The 24946-nt window shown below is 38.8% G+C and overlaps 2 protein-coding genes across 3 annotated transcripts in view; both read right to left on the bottom strand.

Moving 5' to 3' along the window:
- Positions 1-679: 679 nt before the first annotated feature.
- Positions 680-10763, bottom strand: LOC117487189 (cell wall protein DAN4-like). Of its 2 annotated transcripts, XM_034135848.1 has the most exons (8): positions 10336-10763; positions 9732-9819; positions 9096-9191; positions 5855-8441; positions 4664-4786; positions 3463-3523; positions 2037-2161; positions 680-926 (listed from the first exon to the last, which is right to left on the bottom strand). In XM_034135848.1, the coding sequence occupies exons 4-8, from the start codon at positions 6282-6284 to the stop codon at positions 898-900; spliced, it is 768 nt and encodes a 255-aa protein (XP_033991739.1). In that variant the 5' UTR covers positions 6285-8441; positions 9096-9191; positions 9732-9819; positions 10336-10763; the 3' UTR covers positions 680-897. The 2 variants fall into 2 exon arrangements, with proteins under 2 accessions (XP_033991739.1, XP_033991738.1); XM_034135847.1 differs by lacking the exons at positions 680-926; positions 2037-2161; positions 3463-3523; positions 4664-4786 and having other exon boundaries at positions 6118-8441.
- Positions 10764-12353: 1590 nt separating this feature from the next.
- itsn1 (intersectin 1 (SH3 domain protein)) overlaps positions 12354-24946 on the bottom strand; it is an 88307-nt gene continuing 75714 nt past the window's right edge. Inside the window, 13 exon segments of the mRNA XM_034135860.1 lie at positions 12354-15765; positions 17317-17425; positions 17537-17601; positions 18639-18722; positions 18941-19023; positions 20141-20262; positions 20710-20790; positions 20894-21025; positions 22742-22825; positions 23266-23349; positions 23453-23551; positions 23835-23916; positions 24055-24156. Of these exon segments, the coding sequence (XP_033991751.1) occupies positions 15617-15765; positions 17317-17425; positions 17537-17601; positions 18639-18722; positions 18941-19023; positions 20141-20262; positions 20710-20790; positions 20894-21025; positions 22742-22825; positions 23266-23349; positions 23453-23551; positions 23835-23916; positions 24055-24156 (1276 nt within the window). The 3' untranslated portion in view covers positions 12354-15616.

Consider the following 24946-nt stretch of genomic DNA (forward strand, 5'->3'; position numbering starts at 1 on the left):
ATATGCCTTCAGTAAAGCAGTTAAAGTGCCCTAAAAAAAATTGTGTCTATAATCATATCACTTACTATTCTACACACTGTACAATCTATGGAGGACTGAGAATGCCATGAGAATAACACAAATAATAAATAAGCATAAGTCAATGAATGTATGCATAACAAATATAAAAAATAATAAAGAATAGTAAAAAAAGAAATCCAGTAATAAAAATAAACAGTTAAAAAAATATTAAAGAATAAGTACATAAATAAATCTAGAAATAAATAAATATGTATCTCGTGAGACATTCCTTTGATGGTGATTAGTATGCGCTGTGTTCTGTATGAATTAAATAGGCTTATTAAATAACTATGGCGAGTCATACTGTATATACAAATGAACTCAGATGGGTCTTCTCTCGTAAAACAAATAAATGATTAAAATACATTTTAAAAACTGCATTTTTGAGCTTGTAGTTTGGTGTAGCACTAATCTTTTTTTGGTGTGTGTGTGTGTGTGTTTGTGGTTGTGACTATATGAAAAACATGAAATATAGCCAAATGCATGTGAGATCATGGAAAATAAGTGTGTGTGTTGTTGTTGTTCATCCAGGCCTTTTCTGTGTTATGCTACATGTTCATTGCAATTCACACACACCCACACATCCTGTGAATCAGAAAACACAAGATGTTCTCTTTTGAAAGTGTTGCTTTAATAAAATATAATATATCATTTGTTACTATCATTATTGCACAGTAGAGACAAACAAGATTAAAATCCCTTGTTTTAACGGCAGATCACACAAACAAACATCATGTGCTTCTTCTTCCCTCAAATCTGTTCTCCCATGTAGTAAATTAAAACTATCAGAGAGACGTTCGTTAAAGATCAAGATGTGTAGGATGAAGACGTCGTGGATCATTTGGACTCCTTGTCCATTTCAGGCTCTAAGGAGAAAAACAGCAGATGATATTTAAGATACTTTTCAAGATACATTCATTTGTATTCCCCACTGTACATATTTGAAGGAGTCCTTGCAGTGACACATGCATATTAATCAGAGGCTAAAGAAAGGCAAAAATACAATTCATAATCTCCAAAAGTAATTGTATCGTCAGCCATAACGTTTGTCATTGTGACCTCTTGGAAAATGTGTTTTGTTTAATCGAACATCCCTCCGAAAAAACTAAACTATATCCAAAAGATTGTTTAGATTTATGCTGCAATGGTGTTCTTTACCACGTTTTGTGACTATAACTAACTTTAAATTCTGTAAATCATCCTTCAGGTTCAGGTTCAGGTTCTTTATTTTGTACCCGTAGGTAGATTTTGTTTACAGAGAAAAAGACAAGGGTTCCATCCTGACACACAAACAAACACATCTCTAATAAAAGGACTAGTAAAAAGTACAAGTACACCCTGCTTCGTCAAATCTCAAAATTCATTATTAAATAAATAAATAGGCATCTGTGTGACGCTTCTATGATGTGATAATTTGTGCAATAGCTGCTGGGATAAAACTGCTTCGTTCTACTCTTTGGGACGACTAACCTCCGGCCCGAAGGAAGAAGCTTAAATTCTGAGTGCAGAGGGTTTGTGTTTTTAAGGTACATTGCTTTCTTTTTGCTGCATTTCAAAGACGTTATAGGTAATTTATAGCATCTAACCCTATTTACGTAATCTATCTTTTAATTTGGAGTTATACTATAGCCTTAGTTTTTAAGCTTTTATAATTATAATGTTATTTTCTATACTTTGCATTTGTATTTATGGTATTTCATTATTTTAACTTGGATTTATTCATTTTTTAAATTGCCAGTTTTAGTCCTGTAAAATAGTATTTGTTGTCTATGTTGTTTATGGAAATGTTCTATGTGAATCCCTTTGAGTCGTATTTTCTGTATGAAAGAAGATATTTACATGTCATACCATAAAAAATAGCTGCTATGTTCAATCAACGCTTTAAACACATTTCTGGAATATCTTGACACACATTCAACACCTCTACATCTCGTGTATAAAGTGAAGTTTTCTCTGTGAATGAAGCTCCCTCTCACCGCTGAAGCTGAACTGAGGGAAGCTGCTCAGATCTCCTCCTCCGTAAAGCCTCTGCAGCTTCGCTCTCTCCTCTGAAAGATGTTTATCGTAATCTGGATCTTCCTCCAGCAGACCTCCATTCAGCCTGTAGAGAGGAAGAGGCAAAGGTCAAAGTCAACCTGCTGTTTGTGTGATACAGACAGGGAGATAGAAATGCTGTTTCTTACAATCCTGAGGAATGACATACACCAACTTATATATATATATATTATATACACATACATAATCAAACAGACACATACTGTATGCACACATTAATAAATGGCACAACAGTCAATATATACAAAATAACAGTCACTTCAAAACGGATGAGGATAATCTGCAGGGAGTCGTGATTGCAGCCAGAAATACAATGAGTGCATCTGTAAGTGTGTCTTTGTAACAGGGTTATAATAAGAAAAAAAATTAACAATAGGGCGTTAGGACTCTTAACGTAAAGATTAGATTCATAAGAAACTTCTTAGGTTAAGGTTTTAATAGCTAAGTAACAATGAAATACAAAGATATTCCCTCAAGACCAATGACGTTTAAAATGTGGGACTCAAAAGGCTCAAAAACAAGGACTTAACCACACACTGATATAAGTGTGTGTGTGTGTGTGTGTGTGTGTGTGTGTGTGTGTGTAAGTATATTTGTTTTTTCCCTATATGTTAATAACATGACTTTATTTTGACCCCATGTGTTAAACTATAGATAGCAATGACTTACGCCATAATAAAGTAACTTATGGGAAGTATATTCAATGCATTTAAGGTTATTGCACTTATTGCATGTTTACCTACACTAACACGGTGTGTCACCAGATGTAAGTAAGGCTGAAAATGACACATGTACAGGATAAGAGTATACAGTTACATTAAATATATATATGCTGTATATTACAATTGACTAGGCTATCTAGAAACATAACTAAGATATACGGTTTTATTTAAAATGAACAGTGTATTAAATTCTTAAAAGTCTAACAATGCAAACTTGAGAAAATCAGGATTACCTTGTAAATACTCTGTGTGTGTGTGGTGTGTGTGTGTGTGTGTGTGGTGTGTGTGTGTGTGGTGTGTGTGTGTGTGTGTGTGTGTGTGTGTGTGTGTGTGTGTGTGTGTGTGTGTATGTGTGTGTGTGTGTGTGTGTGTGTGTGTGTGTGTGTGTGTGTGTGTGTGTGTGTGTGTGTCCTTCTTAAACTGTTTATCACCTTGTTAGCCTATTGGACATTTTCCCCAATGTTTATATTGGAACATAAATGTTATACATGTTATTACATGTGCACAATTTTACTTATTTTCTAACTTATTATGTTAATATGAATATCGATGTTATATTTTGTTTTACAGTATCTTCAATTGGACATTTAACTTGTATTTACTTTTTTTAAATCAATCAATCTACCTGTGCATGTTGTTGTATTCTCTGATCTTCTCCAGGAAGAGTCTCTGTACCGGATCTAAATCTGAAAAACACATAAAAACAATACTATTATTAAAGGGGACCTATCATGCAAAATGCACTTTTTGATGTCTTGTATACATAAAGATGTGTCCCCGGTGTGTCAGGGAACTCACGCAGCGTCAGAAAATAAAACCCTCTCTCTTTTCCTCCGTACCCAAATCTCTAAAAACGGGGGAACAACGGAGCTGATCCAGATTTGCGTCCGATATGACGTAATATCTGAAATGTGGACCCACGGCCCTATCAGAAACGTTGCTATCAGAAACAATGCCCCACTGTTTTGGACGTAATATGGTCGGTGTTTACATTAGCATGGCTAACACTCAGAGCTAACCTGTACTGGAGAGCATGTGTGTGAAGAAGCAGGAAATAAAAAGGAACTCACCTTGTGGTATAACCGGCAAGAGAGAAAGCCTTTGAGCTCCATACTGTTTCAGAAAGAATCCTTGATAATCCATGATATGGCGTTTCATCACGGCAGTATTTAGTTTAGACAGTAGCTGCCGGGTCCCGCATGAGCTCAGCACCCTACTTTTTTATTTGTTATCAATTCTTTTTTTTTTTTAAAGCTTTATACATAAAATCAGCACTTTGGAAACAGGAAGTGAAATAGAGGGATATGAGGCATGGCTAGAATGGGTGATCTGTTTGGTATTTTGAGCAAAACACTTCATAGACATGTTTTTTATATATTTATATATATCTGAGACCTATGCTATTGCCTAAAAATAGCATGATAGGTGCAAAACCCAAAACTATAACGAAATAAAATTGATAATATGCAATTCTGAAAAACTCCAGATTATGATTAGTTATGACGTCTTTTAAATTATCAATTATCAATGCAAGGCAAGGCAAGGCAAGTTTATTTATACAGCACCTTTCAACACAAGGCAATTCAAAGTGCTTTACAAAAATGAAAGACAGAAAGTTTATGGTTTTAGCAAATTAAGTACATTCATGAAATAGGTAAAGTTAGGCAAATAAAACACTTGGATACAGTGAAGGCCTCAGTATGCTTCAAACAATGCAGGTCTGATTGACTCACAGCATCTGACACCCTTTCCAGCACCCTCATGGTGGTTGAATCCCAAAAATATTAATGAAAAAACATACTACATGTTTCTCCAAGTGTATTCACCTGCATGTGTTCCTGAGGCGTATTCATCACTCAGGGCTCCAGTCTGTGTTCCCTTCTCCTCCATCTTCTCCTCCATCTTCTCCTCCATCTTCTCCTCCTTCAAATCTTCGGTAACTACAGCAGCTGTTTTGTTAAAACAACCGAGAGGAGAGATAAGGGCAAGAGCGGACTCCTCTTTACAAAGCATCTCTTTGACAGCTTAACAAATACCTGTTGACATGTATTTCTAAAGACTCCATCTCAGAGTCTTTTGGAGTCAAAGAACACCATTTAAAGACTGGTATCAGGAGGAAACAGCTGCCAAATCTCACAAGATTCTACCCTATTTTATCTGTATTTACTTACACTATTTTAACTATTGTATCTGTTTCATTGTGTTGCGCTGTTGGAGAGCCTGTGACCTAAGATTGACATTGATATATCTACACTGTAGCTAAGTACGAATGACAATAAAAGTGTTGTGTCTCGTCAAATGTCATGTCTGTCTATTTATGTCATTTCATCTCTAGTCAGTCTCTGTGTTTATTGTCATGTCTCGTTTTCCATTTCCTGTTTTATTTTGTATTTACCTCTTGTCTTTCATTTCAGGCACTGTTACTTCCTCCCCCGGTGTGTTTTTCCCGCCCTCGTCAGCGTCTGCCCCGCCCCTGATTGTTTCCACCTGTTCCCACTCACCTCATGTTTAAATTGTCCTGTCTCCCCCCTGTCCTGTGTCAGTTCGTCTTGTTTGTTTCCATGGATGGTCGTGCCAGGCTTCAGCCAAGAGAGGGTCATTTCCAGTCCAGTCAGGTTTTGTTATTTTGTTATTTTTTTGCAGACTTAAGTTAATCATAAATTCTCTTTTTGTTACGTTTGTTTTTTCCTCCTTGTGAGCGCTTTGTTTAATCCAGTACCTACTCTGTTAAGAGGGATTTTTTCCATTTGTTGCTACATTCAAGACTGTCTCTGGGTCGTGCATTTGGGTTCTCCAGTTTGTGTTAAGGTCGTGACAAAAAGCCTTGAATCCTTGAAGATGACTCGCTGTTATCTAGGTTGTAAAATCCTTACACAAACAGCCAAGCAGAAATGATAATAAAAAAACGCCTTTTCCAACGTTCAGCAGATTCATCGTTGCATCTCTAGTATCTTCTTACTACTCCCCTTTTCATTTGCTTCTACCTATGCCTCTATAACTTCAGGAGTCAAACTTACCCTCCAAAATATCCGCTCTTATGACCTCCGGACCAACAGGGCCTACTCCTTCCTCGTGTCCAGGAACAGAAATGAACCGCTCCTCCGTCAGGACATCTCTCTGCAGATCTTCAGACATCTTCAGAGTCTCAGTCGCCTCCACATCCTCCTCATCTCCAGAATCAGCTTCTCTCTCCAGATTATCGGTGGTTTCGCTCAGAGACTCGTTCTCCAGTGTTTCCAGAGATGCCTCAACTTCACCCATAGCCTCCAACGCGCTCACTTGCTGCTCTACGGACTCCTGTTCTGCTTCCTGGACAATAGATTCACCATTCTGCCATTCTTCCTGCTGCCTCGCTGCTTGTTTAAGACCGAGTATGGCCTCCAGCATGACAGCGGTCTCAGCTTCTATTGCATCTGTAGCTTCAGAGATAGAATCCAGCGTTAACATGTCTTCCTCTGACGTGTCCTCGTAAACAACGTCCTCTTTTGTGGTCTCCTCTTTGGCGAGTACCTCAGCGTCTTCCTCCAGTGCATTCCTTGTTTCTAACAGAGCTTCTGTTTCAAGACCTCCGAATCCCTCCCATGGCTTTTGCTAAAGTTATCGATTCCAGCGTCATGGCTTCCTCCTCCTCTGTGTGCTCTCCTTTTGCTTCAGGAGTTTTGGAAAGCTCAGCAGGAACATGACGGAGAAGCTCGTTCACTAACATGCCACTAGTTCCTTTTAACCCATGAAGATCCTCCGAAAAAGAGGAAGGAACTTGGGTTAAAACATCTCGCTCATCGTCGCTTAAATTCTCCGTTTCTGTCACAGCAGCTTTGTCATTCGCTCCAATCTCCTTCAGCTGTTCTCCTTCGACGAAAAATGTTGTTAGGGTGAGCTCTTTGTTTTTTAAAGACGCTACCAGAGCCTCGTCTACATTCACCGAGCATGATTCTACATTTGATTCATTATTCAAAGGCAAGGAGTCTTGTGCATTCAGGATTAAGGCAGCATGTGAGAGGTTTTCAGCTTCTTCAGTTTCCATTGTGGGCTCAATCGTACCTTCAGAAAAAGCAGAGGTACTGGTCTCTACTGTAGTTTCTATTAGTGGTTCTTCTTTGGCAGTGTACACGAGGTTATCAGAACCTGAGTCTGGGCTTTGGGTTTCTACTTGTACTGTAGTTTCGACTGGATGTTCTGAAACAGCGGCTTCCGTTTTGAGTGTTTCCAATGCAACATGGCTGTCTTCTACAGGTGATGCTATTGCTTCAATTAAAGGTTCTTCCTTGGTAGTGTGTGAGAGATGAACAAGACCCAAGTCAATGCTGTTGGTTTGCATTTCCAGAGTTGCTTTTTCTGCTTCAGTCTCTACTGTAGCTTCTACTGACCCTTCAGCATCAGCAGCTTTCATTTCTATTGGTTCAAATGGGAAAAGTATGGCTGCTACTGGTTCTAATGTTTCTATTAAAGGTTCTTCTTTGGTGCTGGATGAGACTCCTGAGTCCGTGCTTTTGGTTTCTACTTTCTCAGCATGTACTGTGACATCTATTGAACTCTGTACTGGATGCTCAAGAACAGCAGCTTCCGTTTCTAGTGTTTCTACGGGAAAGTGGCTTGTCTCTACTTGTGGTTCTACTGTTTCTATTAAAGTGTGGTCTTTGTCAGTGTGCAAGATGTTTATAGGATCTGAGACTGTGCTGTTGGTTTGTATTTGTTGAGTTGTGTCTGCTTTGGCCTCTATTGTGGTTTCTATTGAACCTACAGCAGCTTGAGTATCTGTTTCCAAAGTAAAATGGCTTGTTTCTATTAAAGTGTCTTCTTGATCTGTGTGCAAGAGGTTAACAGAACCCAAGTCTGTGCTTTGGGTTTCTACATTTGGAGATGCTACATGTACTGTGACGTCTACTGGACCCTCAACAACATGAGGTATAGTGTCTAGTGATTCCAAAGCAACATGGTTAGCTTCTACTGGTGGTTCTAGTGTTTCTTCTGCAATGTGTGGGAGGTTTCCAGAATCTAAGTCTGTGGTGTTAGTTTCTACTTTGTGTGTGGTTGTATCTGCTTCAACCTCCATTGGACTTTCTATTGAAGTTTCAGCAACGGCAGCTCCAGTTTCTAGTGTTTCCACGGGAGAATTGAAGATTTCTACTGATGATTCTGTTGTTGCTAATATAAGTTCTTCCTTGGTAGTGTATGAGACCTCTGAGTCTGTCACTGTTTCAGCTGGAGCATCTATTGCACCCTCAGCAACAGCAGGTCTAGCTTCTAATGTTTCTACAGGAGATATTTCAGGGTCTACTGATTTTAATGCAGTTTCTATCAAGGTGTCTACTGTAGGAGCTGAAGAAGATGAAGCCTCCATGTTCTTCTCTTGTGAGTGTGCTGATGAGAGCAGGACTGAGTCAGTTTCCTCTTGGGTTTCTATTGCTTCAGTCAAAGTTTGGCTTTCTATTGCTGAAGTGTTTGATGCTAATGCTGCAGATGTTGTGCTGCTAGCAGGAACAGTCACTTTGGAAAGATCCTCAGAAACTTGTTTGGTATTAGAAGAAGCAGGAGAGACTGCTGGTTCTCTCTTTGAACAATTAGGAACATTTGAGGTGGTGGTGGGAGGTGTGGTAGGTCGAGCTGTGGGGAGGAAGTGGAGAAGAGGAACAAATGTGATGTAAGGGGCATGAAAGATATTTAATAAACATGTCAGAAACAAAGCAGTACAAATGTATGTTTGACAGATTCAGGGTAATAAAAGTGTGTTAACTCAGTAACTCATTAACATGTTATTTGGACTTGAATGTGCTTTTCCCATATGTTCCTATCTCAAATGTACATACTGTAACCTTATCTAACATGGCCGAGATACAGACTGATTAAAAAAAAAAATATATATATATATATATATATATATATATATATATATATATATATATATTCATTCAAAAGCCTTGGATTATATGGGGCTAATGCAGTTTTAGGAATCTTGCCTGGGTTGAATCTGTCTCATCATAATAAAAGCTTCAGCTAAATGTAATGTCATCAATGTCTGAAATACAGGTAGTAAAAAATGATGCATGAACAAGTCTTAAAGAAGTGACTCGTACAAATTCTCAGAAACTACTGTAAACCCTCTTAACGTTGATTTCTACACTACTGGAAGAATGAGGAAAAATGATCCAGTATGAATCCGAAACCAGCTCTTTCTGCTTTGTTGACAGGATAAAAGACATATGTAATAGTGTTTGTTGTTGTCTATGACTGACGCTTTTTTCTTTCTACTGTGCTGACCTTTAGCAGCAGGAGGCGTTGATCCCGGCCTGCGATAAGAGAAGATTTGCTCCAGGAGTTTAGAGACGTCCACCGCAGGCTGAGTCTTAGCCTTCTCTGTGAGGAAAGGAAAATACAAAATGAGAATAAATCACTTCAGTAGAGGACATTCTGAAAGTACCCAGGTTCTCTGTTTTCTGGAAAGTGTTGTTCCTTAAAGGACTTTTAGATATTGCTATAAGGAAATATTCACATCGAGTAGATTTTAGGTATTTAATTTGTTGACAGACACACGTGTTTGGTCATGAATACACTAACAGTTCATTTTCCATGAAACTTTGTTAATTAATCAAGACATTGATGGTCGATGTTGGAATATAAATTCTGCCAACACCTGGTACAAAACTTGTAAACTCTCAATGTTTTGTTTCCTAAGTTTACCGATACAACATGGTGGCATTTTATATATTATAATAGTCAAAACAATTCTTGACCTCAATAATATTCTTGATCATTTCACTCAGTAAGGAAACTTCCTAAGCAAAAAGGACTATTTGAACGCAGCCTTATTATTGGTGTAGGCGGAATAAAATACAATGATAACTGTGGGGATTACAAGTAAAACCTGACAGACAGGTGTGTGTTTGTGTGTCTTACTGATGTGTGTCCTTCTGTCTGAAGGTTTGAAGCTGTACAGTGCAGTTTGTGACCTCCATACAACTCTGCACAACTCCCTGTGAAAACACTGCACACACACACACACACAGTATGGGATTTACAAGGTAGTCCTGGCTTTCTCAAATTTGCATTGTTAGACTTTTAATAATTTAATACACTGTTAATTTGACATAAAACCGTATATCTTAGTTATGTTTCTAGATAGCCTAGTCAATTGTAATATACAGCATATATAATTTAATGTAACTGTACTCTTATCCTGTACATATGTCATTTTCAGATTCACTTATTGTCATGTTAAAGGGCCTTACTAACTCTTCTTTGAGAGAAATGTACCCTAAATGTACATGTTACATCTGGTGACACATCGTGTTCGTGTAGGTAAACATGCAATAAGTGCAATAACCTTAAATGCATTGAATATACTTCCCATAAGTTACTTTATTATGGCCAGAGCCGTATAATAGAATTCTATCTATATGGCGCTGATTATGGCGTAAGTCATTGCTATCTATAGTTTAACACATGGGGTCAAAATAAAGTCATGTTATGAACATATAGGGAAAAAAACAAATATACTTACACATAATCCTGTTCCTCTTCTGAGCAATACAGCAGCCATGATTGTTTAAATAATAATATATATGTCTATAGGTGTAATATAAGTGTGTAACTCTTTGGTAAACAGTGAGGAGGAATGTCTCTCTGGGAAAGAACTAAATGTCCTGCAGCTCCCTGTGCTCCACCATGGCAGTTTTACTCTGTTTTAACCGATTTTGACACACAAACATAGTATTTTTAACGCATTAAAATGGCACAAAATGCAAAAATAACAACCGCAATGAATGCATTCAGGTAAATAATCTAAACGCGTAGATAAAACACTCTTTTAATGTCGACCTTAAATGATTAAATCGACTTTTAACCGGCTGTTTGTTAGGTTATTTGCAAGCTAGCTAACATATTTTGTTTCAGCTGTCCCGTGTTTTCAAAGCATTTTTAAAGCTCCGTTCTTTAAACCTCCAAATGTTGATGTCACGAAACACAGAAAAAGACGGACTAGTTCCGATTAGGCTTTTCAAAATAAAAGCCTTAACAAATCCGTCTTTCTGAAAGCGTTACGGCCAATGACACATATGCTAATACATGCTAAGATTTATTATGAATGTTCAAGTAGAAACGTTAAAAAAATTATTAACGGTGAATTGGATTTTCTTCAATTTTTTTCACTTACTTCTTAACTGCAATTCTATGCGGTGCTTTTATTTTGAAAGGAATGTGGGTAACATCCAGCGTCTTTGTGACTATTTTGTTGTGAAAAGGAAACTCCTCCTTTCTCTGCATGTACAGCACAACACGAGTTGGATCACTTTCTCACACCCCTTTTTTTCTTGTTTATTGCATGTTTACAGAAAGGACTATTCCCTGATTAAATTAAGAGGGTGGGACATGAGTATGTTCTGGACCCATACATACATACTTCAGTTAATAGACCTGACCCAAAAGTCTTCTTTTAGCCCTGCAGGTGACAGGGTTTACATGTCATGTCAATCAGAATTGACCCTGGTTGGAAAAGAAATAGAGCCTGCATATGTGTTCCTTTTTATAAAATGAATGTGTCAACACACACACACACACGCACACACACACACACACACGCACACACACACACACACACACGCACACGCACACGCACACATTGCTGAAAGGTCTGGAGCAATAGTAGTGCCAAAAAAATGCAAACAAAAAAGTAAATGAAATAAGTACAGTAAATGACTACATTTAAATACTTGTAGAAATATCAATATTTCTTTAGGAATTACTTTAAATTGTGCAAAAAAATAAACACAAATACACACTACATCATGTACAGCTGAAACAATAAACAGCATAAGAATATACATGTTTTGTACATGTGATCAAGTGATTCCCAGCCATTTTAGGTTTAACCAGAGATGTAGAAGTCTAAAAGGGGAAATGTCTAGGATTTTCCATTAAATCAAATATTAAAGAAACATAAAGGCATAATAAATGTGATTTTGGGACAAATACAATTATTTCCTTTCTTATTCCTGTATATATGAAATGTGTGAGCTAACTAAATAATTTCCCAAAGAAACCACGAATATAGACCACAGTCTTAAAGGGTAAATGTCCAGATATCCCCTCCCCCTCGACTGGCTGTCTCTCCAAAATGCACATTTGTTCACCTGTGTGTATTTGTACTGTGTGTTGTACAACATAAAATGCATCTTCATGTACATATATACTTATACTGTGTGTCTGTCTGTCTGTGTGTGTGTGTGTGTGTGTCCTAGCATTACTATCCTTGTGGGGACCTAAATCTGTTTACACAGTCACGTGTGGGGACTGGCTTCCCTTATGGGGACAAAATGGAGGTCCCCATAAGGGGAATCATTAATTTTAGGGTGAAGACTTGGTTAGGTTTAGGGTTAGGGTTAGGCATGTGTTGGTTATGGTTAAGGTTAGGATAAGTCTCCAGGAAATGCATGTAAGTCAATGTAATGTCCCCTGAAGTGATGTATACATGGTGTGTGTGTGTGTGTGTGTGTGTGTGTGTGTGATAAATCAGCTGCAGTCTTGGTCCAACTGAAGTTTATTCTGAACATTAAAGACAACAACGTACATCTCTTCTTCTACAGTGATAATTAACAGCAGGCTGTCTCTATGGCCTCCTGTACGCTCATATATTAACTCTCAGATAGCAGTAGTATTATACACAACCTGGTGGGTGGACAGCAACTGGATCAGTTTCAGTACAGTGTGGAGAGGAGGAAGAGGAAGAGGGGTTTAAGACAAATTCATCTTCAGGGGAAACACAATCATTCGATCACACCTTCCTCAGGTCAAGCTGACTTCTGATTGGACAGTGGCTGGTCACTCAGGTAACTATTGGTCGTCTCAGTGGGAATTCAGTAACCGTGGCATTAAATTAAAAAGCAGCCAATTAGCTAACTAGCTAACGATCATATCTACAGTAACGTTACCTGTCAAAACTGGCTAATGCAGCGGCCATTTTGAATACTCATGGTGGAGAAATTATGCTACATTCAAAGAAACTCCTGTGTTTTTGGACAAAGGAAATTAAGTGATTGAATGTGTTTGATGCCTTATTGTCCAAAATAGTGATTTGTCAAAGAACAATAAAACTATATTTGTTTTTAGAAAGGTCACAACTCATGGTTCCTTTCCATTGGCACGTTTTCCAGAACAAACCAACACAACTCCATTTGGAGGCATCAATAGTAAACAACAGCTCAAAAAAAGCTATATACTCAGCATTATAAACAAATAAGAAATTAAAATGGTTCTCAAAGAACACAGGCGTCCATCAAGGCCAAATGCCATACCCCCCAATGTAAAATAAGTTAAATAAAATCTGTGTAACCACCCCCGTGATAATGGTTTGCTCCAAAATGTAATGGGTTCTTCCTCTGCCCATGCTATGCTAATCCTTTGCTCTTAATTTCAGTGGTTTTCACATTAAATACAATAAAAAACAAATACACAAATGTCTTTTAGGAGGTAACTATAAGTCTTTAAACTTTTGAGAAGGAATTAGTTTATAAATATTTTAATAAACTTGAATACTTTTAGCTATAGTGAGCTGCCGCAGTCTTTAGCTTACTAGCTAGCCTCAAGCTAATTGTAAGCAGCTACTACAGCTTTTACTCTCAAAACGTTTTAATAATCTGCAGTTTTATTCAAGAAATAGCCCAAAAATGACAGGGCAGATGATATTCTATATATACATATTGTCTTCTTCATCTGTAGATGCTGCATTGTTGTCCAATTTTTACTAAATATTTACAAGTACGCTAAATGTGGATTAATCCGCCACTGAAAATAGTCCCTCACAAATACAATAATTCCTCCGTTTGCTTTAAATTCCAGTGCTTTTTGACAACAAATGATCCAATTTAACAAACAAAACACACATTTATGAGCTATTTTATACGTCATATGTCAGCAAATTCCTACTTTGACTATTCAAAATGGCCGCTGTGCAACATTGAGTCCTGCTCTGCTTGAATACCAGCGACAGTGTGTGCGTTTCAAAAGTGCTGGGAGTGCCAACGCAGTAACTTTGTTATTTATACACTTATTTTCTTCAGGGTTAGAGTGTAAAATGGTCTAAAAGGCTGTTTCCTATAAAATAAATGTCAGTAGTACCTTGCATGTTCAGGGTTTTGCTCCCCTGCATATATAGCGACGGCCACTTTAACAACAGCATTGTGAAATCTTTCTTTACAGTACCTTAATTTATATTAACTGTTCCCTGTGTGTTCCAGCATATTATATTAGATTTGAAACATGATAAAGGGACACTGGACACTTGTCATTTCGGGTTTTTTTTTCCAGCGTATTAGCATCGTTTCTCATTAAACCTGTACATATATTTTGCTTTCCGACATGGCAAGTGTTCAATGAAAGCTCAAATTGAAGTCCCTTTACATGCAGTCACTCACAGCAGAAAGCCTGATGAGTTTCACTTAAGACTCTGAGACTCTGACGTTAGAAAATAAAAATACAAATGTACACTGAATCGTACCTTAAATTAGCCTGTCCGCACATCAACACTCATACAGTCGTTCACACACTCACACACACACTAACACACACAGGGTTAGTTTTTTTAAGGGACTAAAAGGAGAGCTGGGATTGTCACTGGAGTGTCTGTGAGGCTGAAGCAGAGGAGGAGGAGAAACCCGGCTGATATCGAAGAAACTGGACTGGATTCAATTAAAATGAAAGAGGACAGACGTAGACTGGACTGGAAATAGACAAAATATCTAACTGGAGTGCAAAGTAAAATCTACCATTTGGTACAAATCTGTACAACTGGTACGATCTCTAACCAGTAAATCATTTTTAAGACCTGCTAAATTCAAATTAAGACCTAAAATCGCATCGCACGTTTCAAGAGGTTATGACATTTTTTGCCTATTTGAAATAAATGCAGTAGCACTTATCGATAGTTAACGTGGCCGCAGGACTTTTGCTTTTTTGTTTTTGTTTGTTTCGTCATGGTTGATTTTGGATAAAAGCACCAGCTGAAAGTAATGTAATGACATGCAGTGATTCCATCTGAACCTGCAGATATCCGGTTCTAGGCTTCATATTCATCTCAGAAAGCTTGATATGTAGTTTTGAAACGTTTTACTTTGCGCAAACTGGATAAAAACGTGTATTTAAAAGGAGGAACATTTGCACACTGCCCTCTGCTGTCTGCGCTAGTTTTAAATGACTAGCACGTACATTTAGTGTAGTGCTTTGCAAATAAGACGACTAATGCCACTCCGGTTTAAGAGAAAATATGGCTAAATTACATTGAAGCTCGTTAAGAATGTCTTTACAGATGTATTTATATATTGTAATGCCTTGTTTTCATGTTTCAAGACACCAGCCAGCCCAGATTATGTGAAATCTCATTCAGTTTTTGGTAATTTAATCTGTTATATTGGCAAAATGCACACATTAAGCATTAGATACACTAGATTAATCAAGGGGTTACAACTCAATTTTGACACAAAACAGGGTTGCAACATTGAGAAACACTGCAAAACCCATGTTAATGTTGTAGGTGGTACACATTACCAAATTAATCAAATGAACAAGAAGTCACTGACGTACACTGGATTTAGGGCTTTTAGTGTCAGGCTCTTAATTAATGTGTTCTTTTAACAGCAAATGAGACTAATGTTATAAAGATCCTATAAGCACTCAAAAAATTCAGTAAAATAAACTATTATGAATATTCCAGTCCAGTCTAATCCAGCTCCACATTTTGTCTTTTTTTCACTTTCCAGTCCGATCCTGTCCAGGTTTTCATTTTTCATTTTTTACGGCTCTTCAAACAGCTGGAGGTCGAGCCTGACGACGATCTCTCCGGTTGGAACCTCGTGAAGCAGCAACCGCTTCGTGATTGGTCCTTTAGAGCCCTGGTCCTTCTTTATTTCAGCCAATCGGATCTCTGTCCTGCCCAGGAAGTCTGTTGGGGGGCGGAGCCAAAGAGAGAGTGTGTAAATATATTATAAGGATGTTTTATAAGAAGTGAATCACATTTAGAGCTAATAGTGATGTAGTAATGATGTATTTCTGTAGGCAGACACTGAAGTTAGTATCTCCATATCCCTCGACTAAAAAGCCAATGGGATTTTTCCATTGGATTTTGGAATATTGTAGAAAATAATCTCTGGAAAAAAAACCTTTATGATGCCAGTTGGTTCAGTAGGATAATCTTTACATATTAAAACCACTTTATGACTTTTTGTTTAAAAAGCTAATGTTGGGCTATATAAAGGAACTACAGCACGGTCACATGACTTCACGTCACCACCGCTAAGCTAAAGGTGGCTAATGTTGGGCTATAAAGGAACTACAGCACGGTCACATGACTTCACATCACCAACGCTAAGCTAAAGGAGGCTAATGTTGGGCTAGAAAGGAACTACAGCACGGTCACATGACTTCACGTCACCACCGCTAAGCTAAAGGTGGCTAATGTTGGGCTATAAAGGAACTACAGCACGGTCACATGACTTCACATCACCAACGCTAAGCTAAAGGAGGCTAATGTTGGGCTAGAAAGGAACTACAGCACGGTCACATGACTTCACGTCACCACCGCTAAGCTAAAGGTGGCTAATGTTGGGCTATAAAGGAACTACAGCACGGTCACATGACTTCACATCACCAACGCTAAGCTAAAGGAGGCTAATGTTGGGCTAGAAAGGAACTACAGCACGGTCACATGACTTCACATCACCAACGCTAAGCTAAAGGAGGCTAATGTTGGGCTAGAAAGGAACTACAGCACGGTCACATGACTTCACGTCACCACCGCTAAGCTAAAGGAGGCTAATGTTGGGCTATAAAGGAACTACAGCACGGTCACATGACTTCACATCACCAACGCTAAGCTAAAGGAGGCTAATGTTGGGCTAGAAAGGAACAACAGCACGGTCACATGACTTCACGTCACCACCGCTAAGCTAAAGGTGGCTAATGTTGGGCTATAAAGGAACTACAGCTCGGTCACATGACTTCACGTCACCACCGCTAAGCTAAAGGAGGCTAATGTTGGGCTATAAAGGAACTACAGCACGGTCACATGACTTCACGTCACCACCGCTAAGCTAAAGGAAGCTAATGTTGGGCTATAGAGGAACTACAGCACGGTCACATGACTTCACGTCACCACCGCTAAGCTAAAGGAAGCTAATGTTGGGCTATAAAGGAACTACAGCACGGTCACATGACTTCACGTTACCACCGCTAAGCTAAAGGAAGCTAATGTTGGGCTATAGAGGAACTACAGCACGGTCACATGACTTCACGTTACCACCGCTAAGCTAAAGGAAGCTAATGTTGGGCTATAGAGGAACTACAGCACGGTCACATGACTTCACGTCACCACCGCTAAGCTAAAGGCGGCTAATGTTGGGCGTGATGATATTTAGTCGTCTCATTTAGACACAAACGTTTATTGTCTCTACTGGAGATACTGTATATGAATATTTGTATTGATATTTCGACTGACCGTCAGGAGAAAACTGGTCTCGCTCGAACACAGTGACACACAGGACGTCCTGCTCCAGGTCCTTTATAAAAAACTGACAATTGGAGTTCCACTTCGGATTCAACGTGTCCTAAAAGAGACACAAAAACAGAAACATGTATTTAAAGAAAGATCACAGAAGATGTAAAAATGTCTCTTAGTTTCCAATCAATAAAATAAATAAAATGTTGTGAACACTTACCTGTAGTGTTTTAGTGATATGGCACTGTGAACCCATGGTCACCTCACAGTATGGGTTACTCTTTCCTGGAAACACACACAAACACATGTTAATATATATATTTATTGTTCTATAGATATTGCGATCATGAATTTATTTTAAATTTATGATATTGTGATCGCACTTAATAGCATTTTTAGTGTTTAACATTATATTGAATTGGCATCACTAGCATAAAGCTAGGACAAAAGGGTTTGGATTAAACACTTCAATTCAAATAATTGAATGAATGAATAATTAATAAATACATGTTTTAAACTGAATTAAAGCAGTGTGTTGCACCCATTACAATGGTTATATGTTATGTGTACACACTAAATGGCATAATGGGGCAACAGCATATAAAGATGTCCCTGGTACAGGTGTGTGTTTTTTGTTTTTGACCGTGTAGCCGTGCACTAGGGATGGGAATTTGAAAGCAAATGTATATTCGAATATTCTACCCCTAAAAAAACGGTTAACCGATTAACCGAAATGTACATATCCTATAAAAAAAAAAAAATGTGGGAAAATGTTTTACAAACATTTTTTATTTTATTTTGAAAAATAAATAAATACATGTTCAAATAAGTATAGAAACCAAGTCGAATTTGTCAAATGTATTGAACTGGTGATCACAGTTTGAACAGTTGACAGCTATAGGCCTACAGCTTTCAAAACATTTTTTAAAACATAACTTGTTTTTTAAATGAAAGAGGGGTCATACACGAACAACATAACGGGTTAGGGTAACGTAACCCTATCACAACAGAGATCACCAACCTATAACAGGGCCTATGCACAGAATGCAGCTATTCAATACTCATTCTTGTTTAAGAATATGAGCATGTCTACTCAGGGGAGAGGCGGGTGCGGAGACAATTCACAATCAGGCCAGCTGTAGAGAAGACCCTCTCAGCTGGAATTTGGGAATTAATTAATTAATTTAATTGGAAAATAAATAGTTTTGAAAGCAAAGAACGTTGTCGTCAATGGAGATTACACGCGTCCAACTAGATCACCCAGTTTAGCCAATCCCTCGGTGATATTGAGTGGCAACAGTCACCACACAGTGTGTACATACCATGTGAGCGACAGGGTTTCAGTTCGATTCCCTCCACGATGTTGACCATCAGTCGGCCGATTCCTGTCGCCCTCTGAGAGCGAACTGAGAAAAAACACGTGTTATTTATTTTGCCTTTTTTCAGGAACACACACACAACCAACCACACAAAAATAAGTCATAGCAGACAGTGGTTTCTTCTCCCGATATGATACTGTACCCTGGTGTTATTGGTTCGCTGTAAGAGTGCTCAGTTTCTACTTCGAATAATCAGATTTTTTTTTTTAAACTACAAACATGGAGGAATTAAAAACTAGAGTTACCTAAATACGCTTTCTCTCTCTTCTTCTTCTCCGTCTCGATGAAGAGCTCTGAAGCTGCTTTGATCTTCTGGACCCACGCCGTCCTGCACAAACAACACAAAAAACACAAATAATTTTTAAAGGTAATCCATATATTTGGAGCCCAGGCACAATACATCAAGCTGCAATCAATCGTTGATTTTTAATTGTAATAATGTCTGTAATTCTAATTCGGAAACACAAATACAAGCATCAAAATTGAGTACTTGAGTAATAGTGCTCAGTTACTGTACTTCAGTGGTAGTTTTACCTCTCGTTACCCTTAACCTTACCTATTATGCTATATTGGAAAAATATGTTGTAGGGCCATACCTATACAAAACATGTCTGTGAAGTTTTTTGCTTCAAATACCAAACAGATCGCCCATTGTAGCCATGCCTCATACTGCTCATACTGCTCATACCCCTCTATTGCAGCCCTGTTAGAGAAACAAGGATTTTGGGTCCTTAGCTTGAAAAAAGAAAGACAGAGGAGGCGGAGCTAATGCCTGATCAGAATTCTACCGGAGATAAAGTTCAATTCTGCTGTGATAAAACGCCATCCTGTTCTAAACCACATCAAGGATTATTTCTGAAACAGTATGGAGCTCAAATGCTTTTTCTCTTGGGGGTTTATCACAAGGTGAGTTCCTTTTTATATTTCCTGCTTTTTAAACACATGTGCTCTCCAGTACAGGTTAGCTCTGAGTGTTAGCGACATGCTAATGTAAACAAAGACGAGATGACGTCCAAAACACGTCAGGCATTGTTTCTGATAGCAACTTTCTGTGGATCCGCTCGTTGTACACCCGTTTTTAAAAGATTTGGGTACGGAGGAAAAGAGAAAGGGTTTTATTTTCTGACGCTGCGTGAGTTCCCCGACACACCGGGGACACATATTTATGTATAAAAGACATCAAACAGTGCATTTTGCATGATAGGTCCCCTTTAAGTTTATTTATTTATTTGTATAATACAGTATATGCTATTTTGTATGTTCTTTCCCACTATGACTATGTATGTCATTAAGTATGATATTCCTGTCATGCTATGTTTTTCCTTTATTATTTCCTGTTGGCTGTTCTGTTTGTCTTCTATGTTGAAAAAGGGAAGCATGATTTCCACCCCAAAGAAGTACACTTGTATGCTTCTTCTCAATACAAATATTTGAAGCAGTTGTACCTCTCGTTGATGCTCTCGGCCCGCAGCGTGTAGACTCGGTCGATGTGAGAGATGTGGAACAGCGGCTCGTCTCCAGACGGGTCGGTGGGCAGCTTCACCAACACCTCGTTCAGGAAGATGGGCTGCAAGAGAGAGAGAAGTGTAAGTCATGTTGGGGGTATGAACAACATTTACTGCAAATCTATGTATTAAAAATAAATGTTACGTCACTTCAAATACAGTGTTTTTACAATACATACAATATATTGCTTAATTTAGCAACAAATCTTAGGAGCAGTTTTCACATGTTTTGTTATTTCCTTCATTTGTATTATATATTAATTTAGGATTTATGCAAAGGCCTTGTTTTTTTTGCAAGTACCAAAACAATTTTCATGTATTATGTATGTAATGGACATTAATGTAATACCAGATATTTGTGAGTTTGTCAACAATAAATGACATTTTTTTTATTTAGCAAAAACTGATTTTGCAATTTTTGTGATATATTATTGCATGCAAGATGTTGGAAGATGGGGTTTCTCCGTCCGTCCGTCCGTCCGTGTGTGTGTGTGTGTGTGTGGTCTTACCGTCTTGTACATGCGATACTGCAGGTGTGTTTTCGAGGAGAACACTTTGTCCGATCCCGACCAGCCCAGAGGTTTGGTCACCTGTGAGGAAGGGAGTAAGTTAAATATTTATTTGATCAACACTACAATGTCTCCCTTCTGAAGTGTAGTACATGTACAAGAAACATAAAGCAGCAAGAAGTACCTGTGTGAGCAGCAGGAAGTCGTTGAAAAGGAAGCCGTACAGCTCCTTGCTGCTCTTTGCTTTGAACAGCTTCCCGCTGTGGAGGAACTTCCTCGGACCCAAACAGTTTGTGACCGAGTTAAACACCAGCTGCTGTAGGATGGAGAGAGAGAGGGGGGGGGTTAATGTCTTATAGTTCATAACATATACAAAATAAGTAGCAATATGATTAAAGAGTCCTCTCCTGCTGATGTTCAGGTGTATATCAGTATGTAGTGTCTCTACTTTAAAGAGTCCTCTCCTGCTGATGTTCAGGTGTATATCAGTATGTAGTGTCTCTACTTTAAAGAGTCCTTTCCTGCTGATGTTCAGGTGTACATCAGTATGTAGTGTCTCTACTTTAAAGAGTCCTCTCCTGCTGATGTTCAGGTGTATATCAGTATGTAGTGTCTCTACTTTAAAGAGTCCTCTCCTGCTGATGTTCAGGTGTATATCAGTATGTAGTGTCTCTACTTTAAAGAGTCCTCTCCTGCTGATGTTCAGGTGTATATCAGTATGTAGTGTCTCTACTTTAAAGAGTTCTCTCCTGCTGATGTTCAGGTGTATATCAGTATGTAGTGTCTCTACTTTAAAGAGTTCTCTCCTGCTGATGTTCAGGTGTATATCAGTATGTAGTGTCTCTGCTTTAAAGAGTTCTCTCCTGATGATGTTCAGGTGTATATCAGTATGTAGTGTCTCTACTTTAAAGAGTCCTCTCCTGCTGATGTTCAGGTGTATATCAGTATGTAGTGTCTCTACTTTAAAGAGTCCTCTCCTGCTGATGTTCAGGTGTATATCAGTATGTAGTGTCTCTACTTTAAAGAGTCCTTTCCTGCTGATGTTCAGGTGTACATCAGTATGTAGTGTCTCTACTTTAAAGAGTCCTCTCCTGCTGATGTTCAGGTGTATATCAGTATGTAGTGTCTCTACTTTAAAGAGTCCTCTCCTGCTGATGTTCAGGTGTATATCAGTATGTAGTGTCTCTACTTTAAAGAGTCCTCTCCTGCTGATGTTCAGGTGTATATCAGTATGTAGTGTCTCTACTTTAAAGAGTTCTCTCCTGCTGATGTTCAGGTGTATATCAGTATGTAGTGTCTCTACTTTAAAGAGTTCTCTCCTGCTGATGTTCAGGTGTATATCAGTATGTAGTGTCTCTGCTTTAAAGAGTTCTCTCCTGATGATGTTCAGGTGTATATCAGTATGTAGTGTCTCTACTTTAAAGAGTCCTCTCCTGCTGATGTTCAGGTGTATATCAGTATGTAGTGTCTCTACTTTAAAGAGTCCTCTCCTGCTGATGTTCAGGTGTATATCAGTATGTAGTGTATCTACTTTAAAGAGTCCTCTCCTGCTGGTGTTCAGGTGTATATCAGTATGTAGTGTCTCTACTTTAAAGAGTCCTCTCCTGCTGATGTTCAGGTGTATATCAGTATGTAGTGTCTCTACTTTAAAGAGTCCTCTCCTGATGATGTTCAGGTGTATATCAGTATGTAGTGTCTCTACTGGGACATGTCTCCATGCTTTAATGTTCAAAAAGCTCTTTATTCTTCTCATACTGCCTGTGCTGCAGCACCTCTTTTCACCCTCTGTCTGAAACCAGAGCCCAGTCTGCTCTGATTGGTTAGCTGGCCGGCTCTGTTGTGATTGGTCAACCTCTTAGAGATGTCCCACCCCTTAGCCTATCACGTACAATGTGTTGGAGCGCTAGCCAATAGAAGCGCGAGTTTTACATAGGGATAGTGATGCCACTATATTCCGGAAGTAAGTCAAGCGTGTATGTGTGTGTGTGTGGTGTGTGTGTGGTGTGTGTGTGGTGTGTGTGTGTGTATTTACCTCCGACAGGCCTTCACACTGGACGTGAGCCTGAATCCACTCCAGACGATCTGAGTTCTCCTTCTCCCTGACGCCCTCGTTCACCTGGATTTGATAACACATGTAATAAATACAATTATTAAAACAGCTGCCATGTGCACAAGAAAATTCACAAATATATATAAACAGACTTTAAAAAAATGTTGGGGCTTCAATTGTAGCGCTAATTTACATGAATTTAGTTTGATGTGAACATAATGAATAGGTTATATACTTATAGTCTTAAAATATAATAATATTTGGGGGATTTTCCTTACATTGAAGAATAACGAACGAGGGAAAGACTAGAAGTTTTACAGTTGGAACTGTCATTGACTTAATTTAAGATTTAAAAAATCACAGAGAATTTGTGTTAATGTGTGTTTGTGAGGTGTGTGTGGTGTGTGTGGTGTGGTGTGTGTGTGTGTGTGTGTGTGTGTGTGTGTGTGTGTGTGTGTGTGTGTGCGTGCGTGCGTGTGTGCGTGCGTGCGTGCGTGTGTGTTCACCTGCGAGCACAGTTCCTCAGCTTTCTCCAGAGCAGCTTTCAGATGGCTGGTGTCTGGATGTGACTCCGGAGTGTTTTCTATTATCTGTAATAATCAATAACAACAGACAGGAAGAGAAGAGACATTAGATAATCAGAAGCATCATTTAAGAGTGAAATGTAATCGTCAGTGTTCTTGTGGTACGTACGTTCTTGATGATGAGGGGGTAGCGGGTGACTCTCTGCATGGGTTTGAGCAGGAAGCTGGAGAGAGGCATGCCTTTACAGCGAGGATCCATCGCTAACCTCTGAGGGAAACACAAAACTACTTATTAGTACTTTATTGATACCAATTTGGAAAATGTTTGCGTTGCAGCAGCATAATAAGACAAGGCATTACACACTAGAGAAATAAACAATTCAAAATGTAAACATCTCAAATAGAAATAAAATAGCATTAAAAAAGTAGAAAATATATGAATTTAAACGACACAACATTGAATCTACATCAGTAGGGTGTGTGTGTGTGTGTGTGTGTGTGTGTGTGTGTGTGTGTGTGTGTGTGTGTGTGTGTGTGTGTGTGTTGTATACCTTCAGGAAGTCTTTGATCTCCGGGCTGTCGTCAGTTTTCTGCTGAATCAGCGTGGCTCCGTTCAGCTGACACGAGCAGAATCTGAACAGTAGTAGGAAAACTATTTTAAAAACATTTACATTTAAACATATTTTATTTATTTTATTTATGAATGACGGACAGGAATGAACGGAGCCTCTGATTGGCTAAAGGTGTGATTGAAAGGCTGACAGACAGAACCTGATGTATGGCTGCATGTGAGGCAGCTGATTGGTCAGGATGTCACCAATCATCTTCACCGGCATCCGGTCACCTGACATCTTCTTCCTCACTCTCAGAGCCCTGCAGGGGGAGACAGAGAGACGTATTATAATATAATAATATATATGGTAAAACAATTGATTAAAATAAAAAATTATTATGAATGAAAATGAAAGAATAAATTACTATAGTTAATACAAATAAAAAAATGTATTAAAGGTCCCATGTCATGGCCATTTCTACTGATCATAATTCCATTGTTGAGGTCTACTAGAATATATTTACATTGTTCAATGTTCCAAACTCACATTGGTTTCTCATACAGCATCTCTGTATAGTATGTGTATTCACTCTCTGTCCTAAACGGCTTGTTGGAGCTCCTGCCCCCCTCCTCCCTATGAGCCCAGTGTGCTCTGATTGGTCAGCTCACCCACTCTGTTCTGATGAGTCCACCACCGTTACAGCGGAACATCAGTGATTATGTGTTACAATGGCGTTTGTTAGCGACCAGAAAATGACACCAGTAATGACAAACAGATGAGAATGCTGCGTGGGGTCTGGGTGCCGTGTTGGAGGGACGTTGCGGGGCTCGCTGCTGTGAGGAGCGGACAGTGTGAGCTCTATTACTGGTGTCGTTTCCTGGTTGCTGCTTGGGGTCTGCGAGACAGCGAGACAACAAGGAACTCAGCCTGAACTCAGCCTGAGCACACACACACTGAGTTTGTGTGTGTGTGCTCAGGCTGAGTTCAGGCGGAGAAATCTGCGGAGCTGGGGCTGAGAAAAGATCAGTGTGTGTGTGTGAGGAAGTCCGCGTAGCCGTTACGTCACTACGACCCAGGAAGAAAACAATGGAAAAAGAGAAATGTCCAAC

Source organism: Trematomus bernacchii, unplaced genomic scaffold (assembly GCF_902827165.1).
Source record: "Trematomus bernacchii unplaced genomic scaffold, fTreBer1.1, whole genome shotgun sequence".
NCBI classification, from domain to species: domain Eukaryota; kingdom Metazoa; phylum Chordata; class Actinopteri; order Perciformes; family Nototheniidae; genus Trematomus; species Trematomus bernacchii.